The sequence below is a fragment of the Hydra vulgaris genome, chromosome 15 (assembly GCF_038396675.1).
Source record: "Hydra vulgaris chromosome 15, alternate assembly HydraT2T_AEP".
Classification (NCBI taxonomy): Eukaryota; Metazoa; Cnidaria; class Hydrozoa; order Anthoathecata; family Hydridae; genus Hydra; species Hydra vulgaris.
Window position 1 is genome coordinate 53,718,676 of NC_088934.1, and position 18,825 is coordinate 53,737,500.

The 18,825-nt window shown below is 26.5% G+C and overlaps 1 protein-coding gene across 1 annotated transcript in view; it reads left to right on the forward strand.

Moving 5' to 3' along the window:
• Window positions 1-1,336: 1,336 nt before the first annotated feature.
• The window catches only part of LOC100212842 (protein VAC14 homolog), a 67,123-nt gene continuing 49,634 nt past the window's right edge, over window positions 1,337-18,825 (forward strand). Inside the window, exons 1-4 of the mRNA XM_065820007.1 lie at window positions 1,337-1,512; window positions 6,939-7,089; window positions 10,061-10,228; window positions 18,469-18,531. Coding sequence (XP_065676079.1) covers window positions 1,412-1,512; window positions 6,939-7,089; window positions 10,061-10,228; window positions 18,469-18,531 — 483 coding nt within the window. The 5' untranslated portion in view covers window positions 1,337-1,411. The remainder of the gene's footprint in view (window positions 1,513-6,938; window positions 7,090-10,060; window positions 10,229-18,468; window positions 18,532-18,825) is intronic.

The window sequence follows — 18,825 nt, forward strand, 5'->3', positions numbered from 1 at the left end:
AATAAAAAATCTTTTTTAAATATTTTATGAAAATAAAAAAATAATCCCAAACTATTGGATGAGTGTTATTTTATACGCTCGTTATAAGCTGAACGAGCATTGTTTATCGCGCCTGGAACGTTTGAAAATACCGTTTACGGGCGCGTTTTACGCGCTCGTTTTATCACAAGCCCTGTATATATATATATATATATATATATATATATATATATATATATATATATATATATATATATATATATATATATATTATATATATATATATATATATATATATATATATATATATATATATATATATATATATATATATATATATATATAGGTGTGCGATTTCACATCATATATGTATGACCGCACAAATATTTGATTTTAAAACTTGACCATGGCTGTTAATATGTTTTGAAAATTTGTTCAATTTGTAAAAACGCGCTGATAAAGTATCTTAACTATAAAGAAACTTAAATAAAAATAACTTAACTAAAACTAAAATAAAAAAATTAAATTAAAACTTGACTAAAATAGATAATAAACTATAATTATAAGATTGTTTAGAATAAATAAATTTGAATTGTTTAACGATTGTTAAATAAATGTGCACGTTTAAAAGTTAAAAAAAAGACTCTCAATAATTCCTTACGGTAACATAAACGAAAGGAAAAATAATTAAATCGTTTATTTAAAAAGTTGATATAATTTTTATTTTATTTTAAGGTATTTATATTAAAAAAAAACATACTTATATAAGTATAAAAAAATATGTATTATTCCTAAATATTTTTAAAAAAATCATTAACAGTGGTTTGTTACTTTATTTAAATGCAATTCAATAATATAAAAACATAAGGTCAAAGTTATTTAATTCAAACGGCTTTCAAAAAAGTTTGTCTTTTTTTTCTTCTCAACAAAATCTATCTATCTTTTCAAGTGAATTAACTTTAATGATTCTTATATAAAGTTTATTAAAGAGACCATCTCTGTTTAAAGTTGTCGCTTATAAAATTTAAATATTTATATTAATTATATAAAAAATTTTTATAAGTTAAATAAAAAAAGTAAAAAATATAAAAAAATAAAACTTTATACAACCATCTATAATAATTTAATTTCTTCATAATTATCATCATTGTTATTGTTATTATTATTGTTATTATTATTGTAATTACTGCGTACTCTATAAAGTGTAAAGTGCCTAATGTAATATAACAATTTATTTAAGAGAGTATTAAAATCTTTTAAAAAAGATTGTCTTGTAATTTAATGTTAGTTATGCAGTCTCTTTAGAATTTATCAATTTATTTAATATAACATTTATAAATTTATATATATTTTTTCTAGATCTAGCCCTAAAACAAAAAACAAAAAAACAAATAACAAAACAACTCTAACCAAACAGCTAACTAAAAATAAAATGAGTGAAAAAGATTTTTCGCCACTTACTATTCAAGTTGTAAGAGGTCTCAATGACAAACTTTATGAAAAGCGAAAGACGGCAGCATTGGAAATTGAAAAGTATTCTTTTATATTTTTTTGTACTTTTTTTCCTAATAACATCAACAACAAAAAAAGAAGAAGTTTCTCAGTATTTTAGATATTTTACTCAATTCTAAGTATTATAGATCAACAGACATTTTTATTGTGTATTTAATTTTAACATTATTTGTAATTTCTAAAATCTTTCCTTTGTCTGTTTGACTGTTATTTGTATAACATTTTTGTTTGACTATATTTAGTTGTAAGAGTCTTTGTTTAGATTTTGAAATATTTTTTATATTGTTGCTTTTAAGGTATACTTAGAAAACGCTTTTATGTCTTTGAACACAGTGATATAAATCCAGCAGGATTTAGGGGTTTTGATACCATGTATTATTTAACATGTGATAATTTAGTATATGAAAAAAAAAGAAGATCCAGTTTTGCCAATTCTTGTTACTTGTTATAGAATTCATAATAAACTGTTTTAATAGATAAATTGAATAATGGCGAAGTGAGTATTTTTAGATAACAATGAGTATTTGAAATGAGTATTTTTAAGTAATATAGTAATTGTATAACAAAAGAAAGAACTTTTCTTTTGATTCAACTCTTGAATTATATGGTCATACTCTTCCTTCCATTCCAGTTAAACAGATTAACCTATTCTTAAACATTTAAATCACTCCAGCCTCCGTTCCTAAAGTCATATCTCAATTAAACTCTTCTATAGCTTGTGGTCCAGGCAACATTCCTGTCATAGTCATACAAAAGTGTTATTTAGAACACTCTTCTATTCTTTCGAAACTATTCAATAAGTTCTTGTCTGAATCTTGTTTTCCTGCTTGCTGAAAAAGGGCATCTGTGGTTCCACTTTTTAAAAAATCTAAAGAATATTCTGACCCCTCTAACTACCATTTTCTTACCGTTTGTTATTAGCAAGGTCTTTGAGTCTTTGATCAAAAAGTTTTTAACATCTCATATTGAGTTGAATAACCTACTATCAGATAATCAATACGGTTTTCTACCTTCTTGCTCTATGGCTGACTTGCTCTAATGTGACTGAAGATTTCATCATGCATTAGACGGAGGCGGCGAGGCTAGGACAGTTGCTTTTTAAATATCAAAAGCTTTAAACAAAGTTGAGCATGCTGGTCTTCTCCATAAACTCACTTCATATGGTGTGTCTGGAAAAGTTTTTGCGATTATTAAATAATTTTTTTTTAACCACTTTAATAAAGTCATTAACTTTATACTCCTGTTTTGACAAAAAGTCTTCTCTTTTCGATTTCTTAGAACAGGGTTCTAAATTGAATCTGATTTTACTTCTGTAACAGATTAAGGTTTGCTATAACTTGTGAATTTTAACTCCAACAAAATTCAGTTATTTACTACAAACAACTATTGTGATATTGTCGACATTCCTATATAAATAATTGGCAACCCTCTCACTGAGTCTTCTTCTTGACATTCTCCTGTATTATCTTTCAATACTCACCTCTCATGGAAACCATATATACAGTGGTGGCTCAAAAAATTAGAGCCACCAAACATTTTTACAAATTTTCATATTCTGAAGCTGATTTTCCCTATATTTTGTAATGAGTTAAATTTACAACTATTTATTTTGGGAATATAGGATATAAATAATAGTAAATGACAAAAATATAGAAGTGTAACGTATATTTAGGAAAAATAAATAAGATATACAAAATATTGTACACAAAATCACTAATACTTAGTGTGGCCACCTTTTGCAGCAATTACGGCTTCAACTCTTCTGGTCATACTTTTGATGAGGTTTTGACAATTTTTTTTTATTTCCTCGCTGTGGTGCCATACACTTTTAATAATTTTTCAATCAAATCTCTTTTATTTGTTATAAGATTTTTACTTATATCCCTCTTTAACAATTCCCATAAATTTTCTATGGGATTTAGGCCGGGCGAGTTTCCTGGCCAGTGTAATACATGGATTTTTTCAGCCTCTAAAAACTTTGTTACAGTTTTTGCCTTATGGCATGGAGCAGAGTCGTGCTGGAAGGTAAAGTTCCCATTCGGATACCACTCCATCGCTTGAGGAATCATTCTTTCCTTCAAGACTTGGATGTACTGGTCCTGCCGCAATGTATTTTTTACAATGTATAACCTTCCAGTACCCTGGCTACTAATGACTGACCAGACCATAATTTTTAGCGGGTGCTTCACCCTCTCCACAAGATAATCTTTATTGAACATTTCACCTGTCCTTCTTCGGACGAAGTTAGTTTTATCCATTAGAATTTCCAATGTGGATTCATTTGAGAAGCAAACCTAAAATTTTCAAAATTGGGTTAATATTTTTGATGAAATATTTAGATTCTTTTTTTTTAATATGGTATTTGTTTAAATTTTAATGTGTTTATGAAGAGAAACTGAGTATTTACTCTTTCCCAATCATCAGTGGTAAAATGGCGATGATTTTTAGCCCATTGCAGATGTTTATCCTTCATTGCCTGGGTTAGCCTTGGTTTTTTGGCTGGTCTACAGGCCTTAAACCCCTGCTCCGCCATTCTTCTCCGAAGTATTGCAAGGGATATTGTTATACCTTCATTGTTTATGATTTCCTTAAGCACTTTTTTTCGATTTTCTCCTATTTTCTATCACAATATCCCTTATTTTTCTTTCGGTGCGAGGCGTTGTAATTCGATTTCGTCCACAATTTTTTCTTTTATTCAATTTTAGTAATTGATTATTGTCCAGTTTTCTTTTAATCCTATTGACTGTTGCTCTGGAAACATTCACACACTTGGCAATTTGCCTGTTGGAATGATTTCCACTCGACATATATCCTTGAATAAGCCCTAGTTTTGTGGGAGAAATATCTTTCTCTTTGCCCATACCTTAAAAACACCAATTATTTTAAAAAATAGCAAAATTTACCTAAATATGATAAAAAAGTTGTAAAATAATGATAACTTAACTGTAAATAGAATATATAATAAGTGTTGAATAGTAAAATAAACAAATTTTGGTGTAAAAATATAAAATCAACAAATAAAAACCGCCAGAAACACAACTATCGCCCAGTACAACACGTGCTAAAATATGACATCTTCTGCAATAATGCAACTAACTTCACTCTAAACCGCTCAATAGTGTTGTCATTGTAAAAATATGTTCAAAATCAAGTAATTAACAATGCGAAATGACAAAAACTGGACATCCGTATGTATTTTAATTAATTTCACAGTCGAAACTCAAATATTGTCTAAATTTCGAGGTGGCTCTAATTTTTTGAGCCACCACTGTACAATTGATTACTAAGTTGGTAACTGCTAGGGTTGTTTCTCTTTATCGTGATTGCCATTTTCTTACTTCTGATTCCATTCTCTACCTCTACAAATCAATTTTTTACCCCTATATGGAATACTGTTGTTATATTTGGGCTGGTACTTCTAATGATGCTCTTTTTCTTCTAGACAAGGCCTTAAAACAATTTGTAAATGTAGTTAGACCTGCTTTATTTGCCAAGCTTGAACCTCTCTTCCATTGTTGTAAGGTTGCGCCTCTTTCTCTTTTCTACAAATATGTTATCATGGTTGCTGCTCAAAGGAGCTATCATCTCTAGTTTTATCCACCAAAACTCATTCTTGTTTGACTTGTCATTCAGAAAAGTCTCATTCTTTTACTGTATATTTCCCTGCATACTCTAAAGGTTAATCTCTTTAGAACTCTTTCCTGCAGTTCACTCCTTTGAAAGTCTCTCCCATCTTTATGTTTTACTGACTCATACAACCTACAACTTTTCAAGTATTCTGTCAACCATTTTCTTAATCTTGAAATCTATTCTTTGTTTTCTAGTAACTTGCAACTTAATCCTTGCAACTTAATGCTTGTTTATTACAACTTAATCCTTGCAAGTTAATAGTGGTTGCTTGCACCCTTGTTGGGAGAGAACCACAATAAAAAACAAACAAAAAAATAAAAAGTATTTTTTAGATGTTAATTTTGAATGAAGAAAATGTACTAATGGTATTTTTTATTGACTAATGTATACATATAAATTCAAGATAATATTTACAAAAAATGTATACTTAAAAATAAATAAACAAAATAAAAGCTTTTTTTAAATTGTTTGTTTGAACTATTAGCAAATTTCAAGTGTTTAAGATGCAATATAAAAAATGAAGTTACACTATGTTATAGGATATGATGATATTTACTCATTTTTGTGTGTGTTGCAAAATATCTGCTAAAGCTGTTACTTTTTTAAACAACTACCCAAATGCTACTTCTCAACTACTCTGCAGTTGCATAAGTTATAGCATAGCACATTTAAAATTTATTTTTCATTCAACATTATTTAACTATAAAAGTTTTCAATTGATGAGTTACAGGAATGTCCTTGCTAAAAAAATAATCAAGTTTTTTTTTATGAAGAATTAGTATAAAGATGACTGACTTCATTTTTGTATTTAGTGGTTTAAAAATTAAGATATACTGATTAAAAAAAAAAAACTTCAAACACAAAATTTTTTTTTGGTAATTATTTTTATTATATAGCTAATGTCAGTATTAATTATTAAGATTTTTTCCTTTTCAAAAAAAATTTAACACTAGAGTTTTTTCTAGATATTTAAAAAAATATTAGTATGTATATCTGATAGTAATGATAGGAGATATGGTTGTTTCAGGAAAGAATATTAATCTTCAAGCAAAGTTTGCAAAGTTTAAACAAAAAATCCAGTATGTCAGAAAAGATTGATTTCATTGTAACAAGGTAAAAGCAAGATAACTTAAAAAAAAATTGAGGACCAATTAAATACCACTTGAAAAATAAATTATGATGGTTATGATATTCACTGGTTACACCTAATAAAAATAAATTTTTGTAAAGTTTTTACATTTATTATATATATTTTTTAAATTCCAGAATATGTTTTTTTTAACACCTAGGAATACTACAGAAATAAGAAATAGTAAAATTAGTAAATACACATTTAGCTTTAATAAAATGTAAAATTTATCCTAAATTACCTAACCTCGTCAGTAAAAGATATTTTTAAGTAAGATACAAAATTTACAAAGATACTATTTTAAAATACAAGATGCACAAAGCTACTAAATGATACAATATGCATAAATATACTATTATATTTTTTTAGGTGGGACAACTTGAGCTTTTCTTTTTTACTTATATAAAACAAGTTTTTTCAATATTGCAGATCAAAGTAATTTTGCAGAACAAATCGGTTTGATCTAGTTTTGGTCTAGATTATTTACAGCTATAATAATTTATGGGAATTAACAAGGTTTGCTTACCAAATAAAATTTTCTTCCGTAAAAGAAAATTTGAACTGTGATAAAAAAAACCAGATCATAAAGAATGTTGAATACTCAACACCAGCCTTTAGAATTGGCAACCTAAAACTGTTTTAGGTTGACATCAGTTGAGTACTCAACACCAATATAATTATTTATTAGGATGGTTAAAGAATTTCAAATAAACAATGATGTAAAACAAATTCGAAAGTTAATCAACATATTGACAGATGAGTTTGCTGTTTCACATAATCCCCATAGTCGAAAAGGAGGACTTATCGGTTTAGCTGCAACTGCAATTGCTCTTGGAAAGGTAATTTCTTTTTACTAAAACTTTTTTTTAATTTTTTCCATTATTAAATTATCTAGAAAAATCTTTTCTAAAGCATTTGGAGGTGGAATAAAATTAAAAAAACAATTATTTATTAACCTGTTTTTGTTAACTGTTTTTTACTTAGTAACTATTGTTAGCATTTATATAAAATTTATTGATGTTTATTTTAATGATGTGAAGAAATGAAAATTTTTATCTTCAGACAAATTCTAAATTAAAAAAATTATTTTTCAAAAGTTTAGATAAGGATTTTAAATAAAATATATTTACATCATGGGGTATATTTAGAACTGTTAGAGAAGGTGCCACCTGACCTTCTTTGCAATACCAGTATGCAAGCAACTACCTAGTATTTAACTAGGTAGTTGCTTGCATACTGGTATTGCAAAGAACTCGATTGCTCAAATAAAAGCGAAACACTTTTTAATTATTATAAAAATTTTTTTCAAGTAATTTATGAAAATTTAATACTCTTTAAGCCTACTTGAAATTTTTTTATTTTCAAGTGTTCTTAATGATTTAAGTCATAAAAAAAAGTTTTTATATTTGGTTGAAAACTTTAGGTAACCAAAAGTTTTTTTTTCAAAAATATGAAAAAATAAAGAGATTTGTTAGTTGTTTTTGATTTATTTTAAAATCACTTTATTATTACTTTTTATATAAAATTTTAAAAATAAAAGTAAGCAAAACAATTTAAAAATATTTTATTTTGTTTCCTTGAATATAAAAATTATTTTGAAGTTTTGGTAAAACAATTTAATATTTGACTCTTAACTTCTGCAGCTGTTTTTAAGTTTTTTTTCCCCCTGCTTTCTTTTAAATAAATCACTTGTTTCATAACACTTTAAACAAGTCAGAAGTTTGTTTTTCTTATTTTTCTTATTTTTAAAGAATTCTGAAAAGTCTTGAAAGATTTATATGTTTTGTTTTTTGATGCAATATATATCAGCTTCTTCTGGGTTTTTAAATAATAACTGGTTTTTAGTCATTTGGGTGCATATTTTTGTTGAAACTGCAAAAAATTTTTTTTTAGAAAAACAACATAAAGTTCTAATAAGTTATACATCATCAACTTTTATATTAATATTGAATCTTGATGTTCTATAAAAATAGTGAAATTTATATATATATATATATATATATATATATATATATATATATATATATATATATATATATATATATATATATATATATATATATATATATATATATATGTATATATATATATGTATATATATATATATATGTATATATATATATATATATGTATATATATATATATGTATATATATATATATATGTATATATATATATATATGTATATATATATATATATGTATATATATATATATATATATATATATATATATATATATATATATATATATATATATATATATGTATATATATATATATATGTATAATATATATATATATGTATATATATATATATGTATATATATATATATATGTATATATATATATGTATATATATATATATATATATATATATATATATATATATATATATATATATATATATATATATATATACACACACATATATATATATATATATATATATATATATATATATATATATATATATATATATATATATACACACACATATATATATATATTTTAATACTGAATTCAATGCTGCCGTTACTCATTCGTAAGTGTTTGACACAGAAGTCATGGCAGTCATTACACCCAAGTTAATGGTAAGTAAGAGTTGCAGCACTTTTTGTATCAGAAAATGTGAACAAAAGTGTATGTAAATATCTAACTTTTGTAAACTTCAAGTAATGTAATTTTAAAACATATGTAAAGTTTTACACTTTTACTTCAATATTGCGGCAACATTTTTTAAATTTTATTTATAGCATTTATTTGCTGTTTTAAAACAAAATTTAATAAGCAAAAAGTCTTTTGTATATTAAGTGGTTAACTTGCTGCGCCTCTAAAGTACAAGGTGAGTGTTCAAATCCTGTTGCTTGCATGTTCATTTTTTTAAATCTTTTTTAATTTTCTAAAATAAAATTATAACATTTTTGAAGTTCTATTGTTGATTTATAAAGATATAATATAATATATATACAAACAAAAGAAAGAGAGTTTTTAAAAAGCTCAAAATTAAAACATTAAAACAGCGGTAGAAATTTTCTTATTAATGCTTAAATAATTAGGTAATTAGTTAAGTCTTCCCGTTCAACACACATTAAAGAGACTACTTTTTTATAGGAAAAAAGATTTAACATTCAAACTTTCATTTTCTTCAAAATTAAATAAAGGACGAAGTTCCTAATAAGCTGCGGGAAAAAATTTAATAAAAATCTAATAAAAATTTAATAGAAATTTAATAAAGAAAAAAGTTTATAAGTCTGTACTCGTTTTTTTTTATAGAGGTTATCAATTTTACAAGTTATAAAGTATTGAACATTAATTGTTAATTCAAAACAAAGATTTGACAGACTTTTACTTTCTACCATTAAATAGCGGTTCGCGCAATGACTACCAAAGCGTTTAAAAAATTTTAAAGTTATGTTATAAATTATTTTTTTGTTCATAACTTTAAAAGATAGACAATATGTATAATTTTAGACTCACTAAGACCTGTTTTTTATGGGTCTGAAATGTTAGTGCCCATTATTTAAATTGAAAATATTATGTAAATTAATGCTCAATCTTACTTAAATTTAAAAAAAAAAAAGTTTGAATTGTATGCAAACAACTTATAATGGTAAACAATTTAAAATTATTTGTGAACAAATTATATTCAAACACAATGTTTTTGAAAGAATAAATAAGTGAATTGGAAATTTATAAAATTTGAATGTTTATATTAATACTTTGTTGTTTTAAATATTTTATTAAAAAGTTGTTTTTAAATTCAAAATGTTTGTAAATTTTGTTAAATTACTTTTTAATTTAAATTTTACAGGATGCTACTTTTTATTTACAATGCCTTGTTTCACCAGTCTTGTCCTGTTTCTCTGACCAAGATAGCAGAGTGAGATACTATGGTTGTGAAGCATTGTATAACATTGCAAAAGTTGCTAGAGGATCGATTCTTCCATTTTTCAATGAAATTTTTGATGGGCTTAGCAAGGTGAACCTTTAGTTTTAAAAGTTCATCACATAATTTTTTGTAGTTTTTTAAAATCAATATAAATATCAGGGTGCGACAAATTGACAAACGTGTGAACATTTGTTTAAAAAAAGACTAAAAAAAAAACCTCATGTTTCTTTACTTTTACTTAAGCAAACGTTGACATTTGTTTAAAATTTTTTTAAACTAATGCATTACTTCAGCAATTTTTTTTTCCAAATAATTATGCAATGTATAGTTTTTTATTTATTATAAAAAACATATTTATATTAAAAAATTACTTTAAATTTAAAACACATTTTCGATGACTTTTAAAAAAAAACAATTACTTTCATCAATAGTGCTACTTTTAAATTAAATAACTAAGCACGCTTTTAAAGAAATAAATTATATTTTAGCATGGTTTTTACATGCGTTTTCAAAAACGCACATTTACTTAAAATGAATGTGTTTGCAATTACTTTGAAAGAAGCCATGCTTAAAAATAATTGTTTTTTTCAAAAGTGTGCTTTTTTTTTAAACTTTTCTTTAAATTTTCCTTGAAGTGAAGTAATGTTTGTTTGCATACTAAAAACACTTTTAAAAGTTTTGGAAAGAATTTTTAAGTTTGTTAAAATTTATATAATCTAATATAATATATAAATTTATTTTGTTTATCATAGTTTAAAAACAAAGTAAATTATAGTTTATTTAGTTTGATTGATTATTGCAGTAATAAAATGATATTTTTATTATTAAATACCTAATATTATATATTAAATACTTAATATTATTATATTTATATAATAGTATAATAATATCATATTAAGTATTTAATAATAACTTAATATAATAGCTTATTAAATTCTTAATATGATATTATTATTTTTAAAGGTTTAAAAAAAGAAATGTCAATACAACTTTTATTTTAATTGTAGTTCCCTTTTATTTAATTTCCTCAAGTTTATACATGTTTTTTATAAGTAAACAAGTTTGACAAACTAAATTAAGAAAAATTCATTATTTAGTATTAATAGATAATAGTTTACAATCATCAAGCTATTGCATATTAAGGCTGTTTTCAACAATGCAAAATATTTGCAGTAAGCAAATTTTTTTTCCTTAAGCATGCACATATAAAACATTTCTGCTAATTTTGCTGCAGCGAAAAATATCTTTTTTGCAGATTTTTATGAGCGAAAAGCAATCATGTTTAAATAATATATCATGTGAAGTCAACAGTAAAAAAAAGCAAAAGCACATTGTTTTTTTTTTCAATAACAACAACAGCAATGAACAACAGCAACAATAAGCAAAATGCTTAAGTTGGTTTTGTTATTGATTTACTTAAAATTCACGTGAAAGATTGGCAAGCATTAAAATAAGTAAATTTATCAAATAAAGATGAATTTACTAATGCTATCAATTCCAAAAATTTCACTTCACAAGAAGGTTTATCTCCTTTCAGAGTTAAGCCATCTGTTACTTTTTGCAGTAACAGTTTTTCTACAAAAGTGTTCCTAAGAGAAGTAAGCATTTATTTTCTTAAATATTCTAAAAAAATATTATATCAAATACTATATTTTATATTTACTATTTTTTTTTCAAAAGCATACATCGTAAACTTATAGCTGCCATTTTATTATTGATAACAAAAATAGTTACGCAAAAAATAATATGCAAAAATCTGAATGGCGTTTTGTCATTACAATAAAATTTTCTTCACGCGATTTTTTTGTCTTGTGGAAAATAACCTTTAATTCTCATTAATTTGCGCACACTTTGTAAATGCATGAAAATTTGTATTAAAAAAATAAAAAGTTGATTAAATTCAATAAGCATCTTTGATATATCTAATAACTTATCAACTAGAATAAAAGTTATTTAAAGATAAAACTCTCTTATAGTTTAACAAAAGATCATTTGATTAAAAGAGTTATTTAAAAGTAAAACTCCCTTATTTGACATATACCTCTTTATTATTAGATGTTCGTCAATATATAAAGGTACGAACATCAAAGTTTATTTAAAAAAATGATTTGTTGCGCCCTGTATATATTTTATATATATATATATATATATATATATATATATATATATATATATATATATATATATATATATATATATATATATATATATATATATATATATATATATATATATATATATATATATATATATATAAAATGTATATATTTTATATATATATATATATATATATATATATATATATATATATACACACACACACACATATATATATATATACATATAATATATATAAATATTTTTTAAGGGGTAAACAGATAACTATTTTAAGGGGTAAACAGATTCTATTTGTTGACCAGCTTCGCACCCCTTCTTCATCTATTAGGCTGGCGCAGATATATTTTTAATACATTGTTTCCAGTTTAGGATATTGAATGCTGGATCTTCTAGACTCAATGCATGGGTTTTGCTTGTGTCTCTGTTTTTATGACTAGGCAACTCATTCTATTATCTCCTAATGAGGGTACAGCTCTAAAACTCAGTTTTATGGAGAATCTTTAATAGTATCAATAATAAGGGCAAATCTTTATTTCCACCTTTCTTGTATGGTTCAGACTTTGTCACCTCACCAAAGACAAAGCTAAATTGTTTGCTAAAAACTTTTCATCAATATCATCTCTTGATTCCACTAGTTGCGTTTGATATTGCTGATATTGCCAACAGACAGGTTGATCCTTTGCTTGACATTCATATCACTCCAGCTTCTGTATCTAAAGTGATTTCCTGCCTAGACTATTCTACAGCTTGTAGCCCGGACAACATACCTGTTATTGTCTTGCAGAAGTGTTCTCCAGAGCTGTCGTCTATGCTCTCAAAGTTATTCAACATGTGCTTATCCGAGTATTGTTTTCCAGCCTGCTGGAAAGCGGCATCTGTTATCCCTATCTTCAAAAATTCTGGAGAGCGATCTGATTTGTCTAACTACCATCCCATTAGTCTTCTTCCTATCATAAGCAAGGTTTTTGAATCTTTAATTAACAAACACTTAATTTCTCATCTTAATTCTAATAACTTACTTTCTGACCATCAATTTGGATTTCGATCTTCTCGTTCTACAGCTGATTTGCTAACAGTAATAACCAATAGGTTTTATCGTGCATTAGATAAAGGTGGAGAGGTTAAGGTCATTGCTCTTGACATTTCAAAAGCTTTTGATAAAGTTTGGCATGCTGATCTTCTCCATAAGCTTTCTTCTTATGGTGTATTTGGCAACATCTTTAAGATTATTGAATCCTTCCTTCCAAGGATAGAACCTTGAGGGGTTCCTCAAGGTTCTATCCTTGGCCCTATACTCTTTTTAATTTACATTAACAATCTTCCAGATATTCTCACATCTAAGGTGGCATTGTTTGCTGATGATACTACCATTTATTCTTGTCATGAAAAGAAACCAACACTCTCTGATTGCTTGGAGGGAGCATTTGAGCTTGAAAAGGATCTCACTTCTGCTACAGCATGGGGCTCACAGTAGCTGGTGAATTTCAATACAGATAAAACTTAATTTTTTTCAGCCAATCATTATCGCAATAAGTTTGATCTTCCTATATTTATGAACGGTTATGTACTCGATGAGTCATCTACTCTTCATCTTCTAGGATTAACTCTTCCGATCTTTTTTGGAAACCATATATCAAATCAGTTGCAAAATTAGCATCTGCTAAGGTTGCATCTCTTTATCAAGCTCCTTACTTTCTCACTTCGGATTCTATTCTCTATCTCTATAAATCTCAAATCCGGCCTTGTATGGAATACTGTTGCCATATCTGGGGCAGATTTTCTAATGATGCGCTTTCTCTTTTAGACAAGGTGCAAAAACGCATTGTGAACATAGTTGGACCTGCTCTTGCAGCCAACCTCCAACCATTATCACATCGTTGTAATGTTGCTTCTCTTTCTCTTTTTTACACTTACTATAATGGGCACTGCTCTAAAGAGCTAGCGTCTCCTGTGCCATCTACTAAAATTTATTCTCGTGTTACTCGTCATTCAATTAAGTTTCATCCTTTTTCTGTGATTGTTCCTAAGTGCTCCAAAAACGCCTATTTATTTAGTTTTTTTTCTCGAACATCAGCTCTTTGGAAGTCCCGTCCTTCATCTTGCTTTCCTGATTCATATAATTTGCAATCCTTTAAGTCGTCCATCAATCGTTATCTTGGTCTACAATCTTCATCTTTTCTCTTTCAGTAACTTCCAACTTTAATTAGTCGCTGCTTGCAGCCTTGTTGGAAGCGAAAATGTTTAAATATATATATATATATATATATATATTTATATATATATATATTTATATATATATATATATATATATATATATATATATATATATATATATATATATTTATTTATTTATTTTTTTTTTTTTTTATATATTCACCTCCTCAAGGCCGAGAAGGCCACTACAGAGGATGAGGCTACTTATTAGTGGTTAATAACCCTCTCTCAACGCTATAGCTCTGAAACACGAACCTTGACGAACAAGGCCGCTGCGCGGAGAAACAAGTTGAGCGCGGTACTACCAGGGACGTGATGGGGGTCGAACTCGTAACATCTTGCTTATGAGGCAAGCGCTCTACCACTACATCACTACCGCATACAATATATATATATATATATATATATATATATATATATATATATATATATATATATATATATATATATATATATATATATATATATATTATATATATATATATATATATATATATATATATATATATATATATATATATATATAATACAATATATATATATATATATATGTATATATATATATTGCAAGTAAAAACTACATAACATAGGTTACATAAGTAATGTAAACATGCAAGTAAAAACTACATAACATAGGTTACATAAGTAATGTACATACAGTACTACATAGAAACTTTTTCTCCTCATCTTATGTCTCATATTATCTCCTCACTCTTACTAAATTATCATAAGAATAATTTTTTATCATAATGTTTAAGTTTCCTGATCTTATGTTACTCTTTCTAGAAATATTAACATAACTTTTTGTTTCTTTCTCTCTCAACACTTTTGCTTAACAATTAATGAAGTTTTTTTTTTCTCAGAATTCTTTTTTTTACTTTTAGAATGTTTTTTTAAATGTATAACATCCTTAAATGGTTAAATGGTTTTTTGTTCCCAAACCGTTTACCTTCAGGGATTTTCAATTTTACAATGTATGTTGGTACATCTTACAATCATATCACAATCATATCACAATCTTTTGAACTGATGAGTTACAAATTAGATCAGGAAATGATAAAACATCACTTTCAATGTGTTCAGGTTTACTAGTTTTGAAAGTAATTTTTGTAGGATAATTTTTTTTAACTTCCTTTAATATGATAAGATTTCTTCACAAAAAATTCTATGAGTTAAAAATATCTTTAACTGTCCTTAAAAAAAAAAGGTATTTAACTGTCCATACAAAAAAATGCAGCATTAATATTCAGTAACAAAAATTAACAAGAAGTAGAGTATCCATGAGCTAATTCAAGGATTGTTCTTAGAATAGCTGCCTTAAATTTTGATTTATTTAGTCAAGCTTTGCTGTCTGTTTAAAGTGATATAAAAGAAATGACTTTTTGTCAAGACTGGAATATAAAGTTGAGTTGTTAGCAAATAGAGCCACAAAAAAGTAATGATTTAGTTGACAAAAAAAGTCAGCATTTGCCAATTTAAATAGTATATATTTTTTACTTAATTCACTTCCAAGAAGACTGTGAGCAATCACTATTAAGCTGGGAGTTACTTAAAACCAAAGAATAGAGTTAAAGAGCAAGGAAACAATTGACAGAAGACTTGAAAAGTTGTATGATTCAGGAAAACTTGAAAATTGAAGACAGTTTTAAAGTGTTAAAGTGCGGGAAAAAAACTAGACAAATGAAAGTTTTTAGAGCATGCAGGTACAGATACGGTAAAAAGATGCGACTTTGCTGAATGATAATTCAAGTAAGAATAAGTTTTGATTGATGGAACTAGAGGTGATAGCTACCTTAAGCAATGGCCATAATAATATTTGTAACAAAGAGAAAGAGAAGAGATGCATCCTTAGCGGATGCTAATTTATCAATCCGATTGTATATATGGTTTCCATGAAAGAAGACAGAAAGGAAATGACTTTTTGTCAAGACAGGAATATAAAATTAAGTTGTCAGCAATTAGAGCCACTTTAAATGTAAGATTGTCAATAAGATCATCAATGTAGGTTATAAAGGACCAACCCTTTTATCTAATGGCCATACTCTTCTGTTTATTCCACTTAAACAGGTTAACCTATTGTTAGATATCCAAATCACTCCAGCTTCTGTTATTAAATTGCGGCGATGGCACAGTGGTTAGAGCACTTGCTTTAGAAGCAGGAGATCCAGGTTCAAAACGAACTCTTGACATATTTTTGCGTCATGGTAAGGAAGGAGGCGTGAACTTCCTAACTAAATGCACTTCTGCGGTGCTCTGTGACAAGACCATTAGGTCTTTTTAGGGCACCTAGATAACAAAATTAAAAAAATAAATAAAAATAAAATCATTTCTCAATGAAAAAGTTATTTACAGCTTGTGGTCCAGACAACATTCCTGTCATAGTTTTATAAAAGTGTTCTTCAGATCTTACTTGAATTCTTTTAAAACTATTTAATAAGTGCTTGACTTAATATTTTTCCTGTAGGCTGTAAAATGGAATCTGGAAATGAGCATTAAAGTCACCAATAATAACAATTTTGGTAGAGGGATATAGAGAGGGCTCAAATCTATTGATCAAAAATTACAAAAGAGTGCAGTTTTGAAAATAAGGGGAACAACAAAGAACAAAGAAAAAGGTGATAGAGATGCTATAAGAATGATCCAATAGGGTGTTTCATTCTGACAATTTTTTGAAAATGGTTGCGTTACTGGATAACAGGGTAAATAATGGGAAAAAAACATGTCTGTAAATTTTTCAAAATTTTAAAATGTCATCTGGAAGTCTCCATCTTAAGAAAAAATAATGTTATAATTTTTTCAACTTTAAATTTAAATAACTTAAAATAATTAACTTTATGTTATGTTACTTTACTTTTCATCTGATAACCTTTAATATATCAAAGGTTATCAGATTAATATTTAGCCAAATTTTCGAAAAAATCAATTAATGTCTAGAGATGGCTGTATTAAAATTACAAAACCTTTTATTTTTAAAAATCCTAATGAAAATGTAATTAAAATTCAATCAAGTAATTTTTAGGCTTTAGCTTTTTTAACAATATTTATTAATAAAAAAATGCTAATAATATAAAAAAAGTATTAATTAGTTTTGATTTTAGTTAAGACAGATTATGCTTTCTGTGTTGTTCAACAACTTAGAAATTGACATATAAGAAATTGATGTTGCTCTTCATTTTGTGCACGTTTGCAAGAGTCCTCAATAAGTTTGATTCTTCTTTTGGTTCAATCATTTATTACTTCTAATTTTTAACAAAATTGTCTGTAATTTGATAATCTTGGAAGAATGTCATCTGGAGCCATTCTTAATGATTTATTCTTCCTAATAAATTGAAAAGAAATTAAATGTTAAAAAAGAATTAAATGACAAAAAGGGTTAAAGAATTTAATATTGGAAAATTGGAGTTTCCTAATTTAGCTTTTGGTCTTGGGGTAGAAAAAAGGTTCTTTGTTATCATTGTTCTGGTGAAGTCTGATAATTTTTTTTTTAAATAAAGATAAAATAACAAGCTTTTCAGTTAAATGTGTCAGTTAATCTACAAAATTAGCAGTTGCAGTTCTGAATCCTCTTCTTGATACCAGTTCATTGCTGCAAAAAATTTGAAGTCATTGACTGGAGCAAATACGAAAATCCTCAAGAGGGGACATTTGATTGAATAAAAAAAAGCTAATAAACTTAGCCATGCGGTGGATCATAATTTGCTCATTGGAAATAATAAATTTATTAGATAAAAGTTTCTTTTTTTAAAAATATATATATATAGAATGTGTCCGCTTGGAATTTTATTCTGCTTGGTTTGGTTTTATGTCAGCACTCTTTGCCAACCTTTGTTTTTCTTAATTTCTAGGACGGATAAACCACATAATTGGCAAACCATAGGTGTTGAATTTAAAATAAAATAACAAAAAAACAGGTGCAATAGAAAGCTTTTAAAAAAATTTTTAAAAATTTGAATTAAAAATTTAATGTTAATTTAATGTTAATAGCTTTTTTTTCTTAGCTAGCTGCTGATCCTGATCCAAATGTTAAAAATGGTGCAGAGCTTCTTGATCGATTAATAAAGGTTGAATTTTAAGTTTATTAATTTAATCAAAACTAAAAAAAAATTAATATATATATTTTTTAATTATTCACCCAAAGCCAAGAAGGCCACTGCAGTTGAGGAAGCAACTATTTTTTTTGGTTACAACCCTCTCTCAACTCTATAACTCCAAAACAGGAGCCTCAACAAACAAGACCGCTGCACAGAAAAACAAGTTGAGTGCGGTACTACCTGGGGAGTGGTGGGGATTATACTCGGAACTTCTTGCTTATGAGGCGAGCTCTCTACCACTACACCACTACCGCATTTATATAT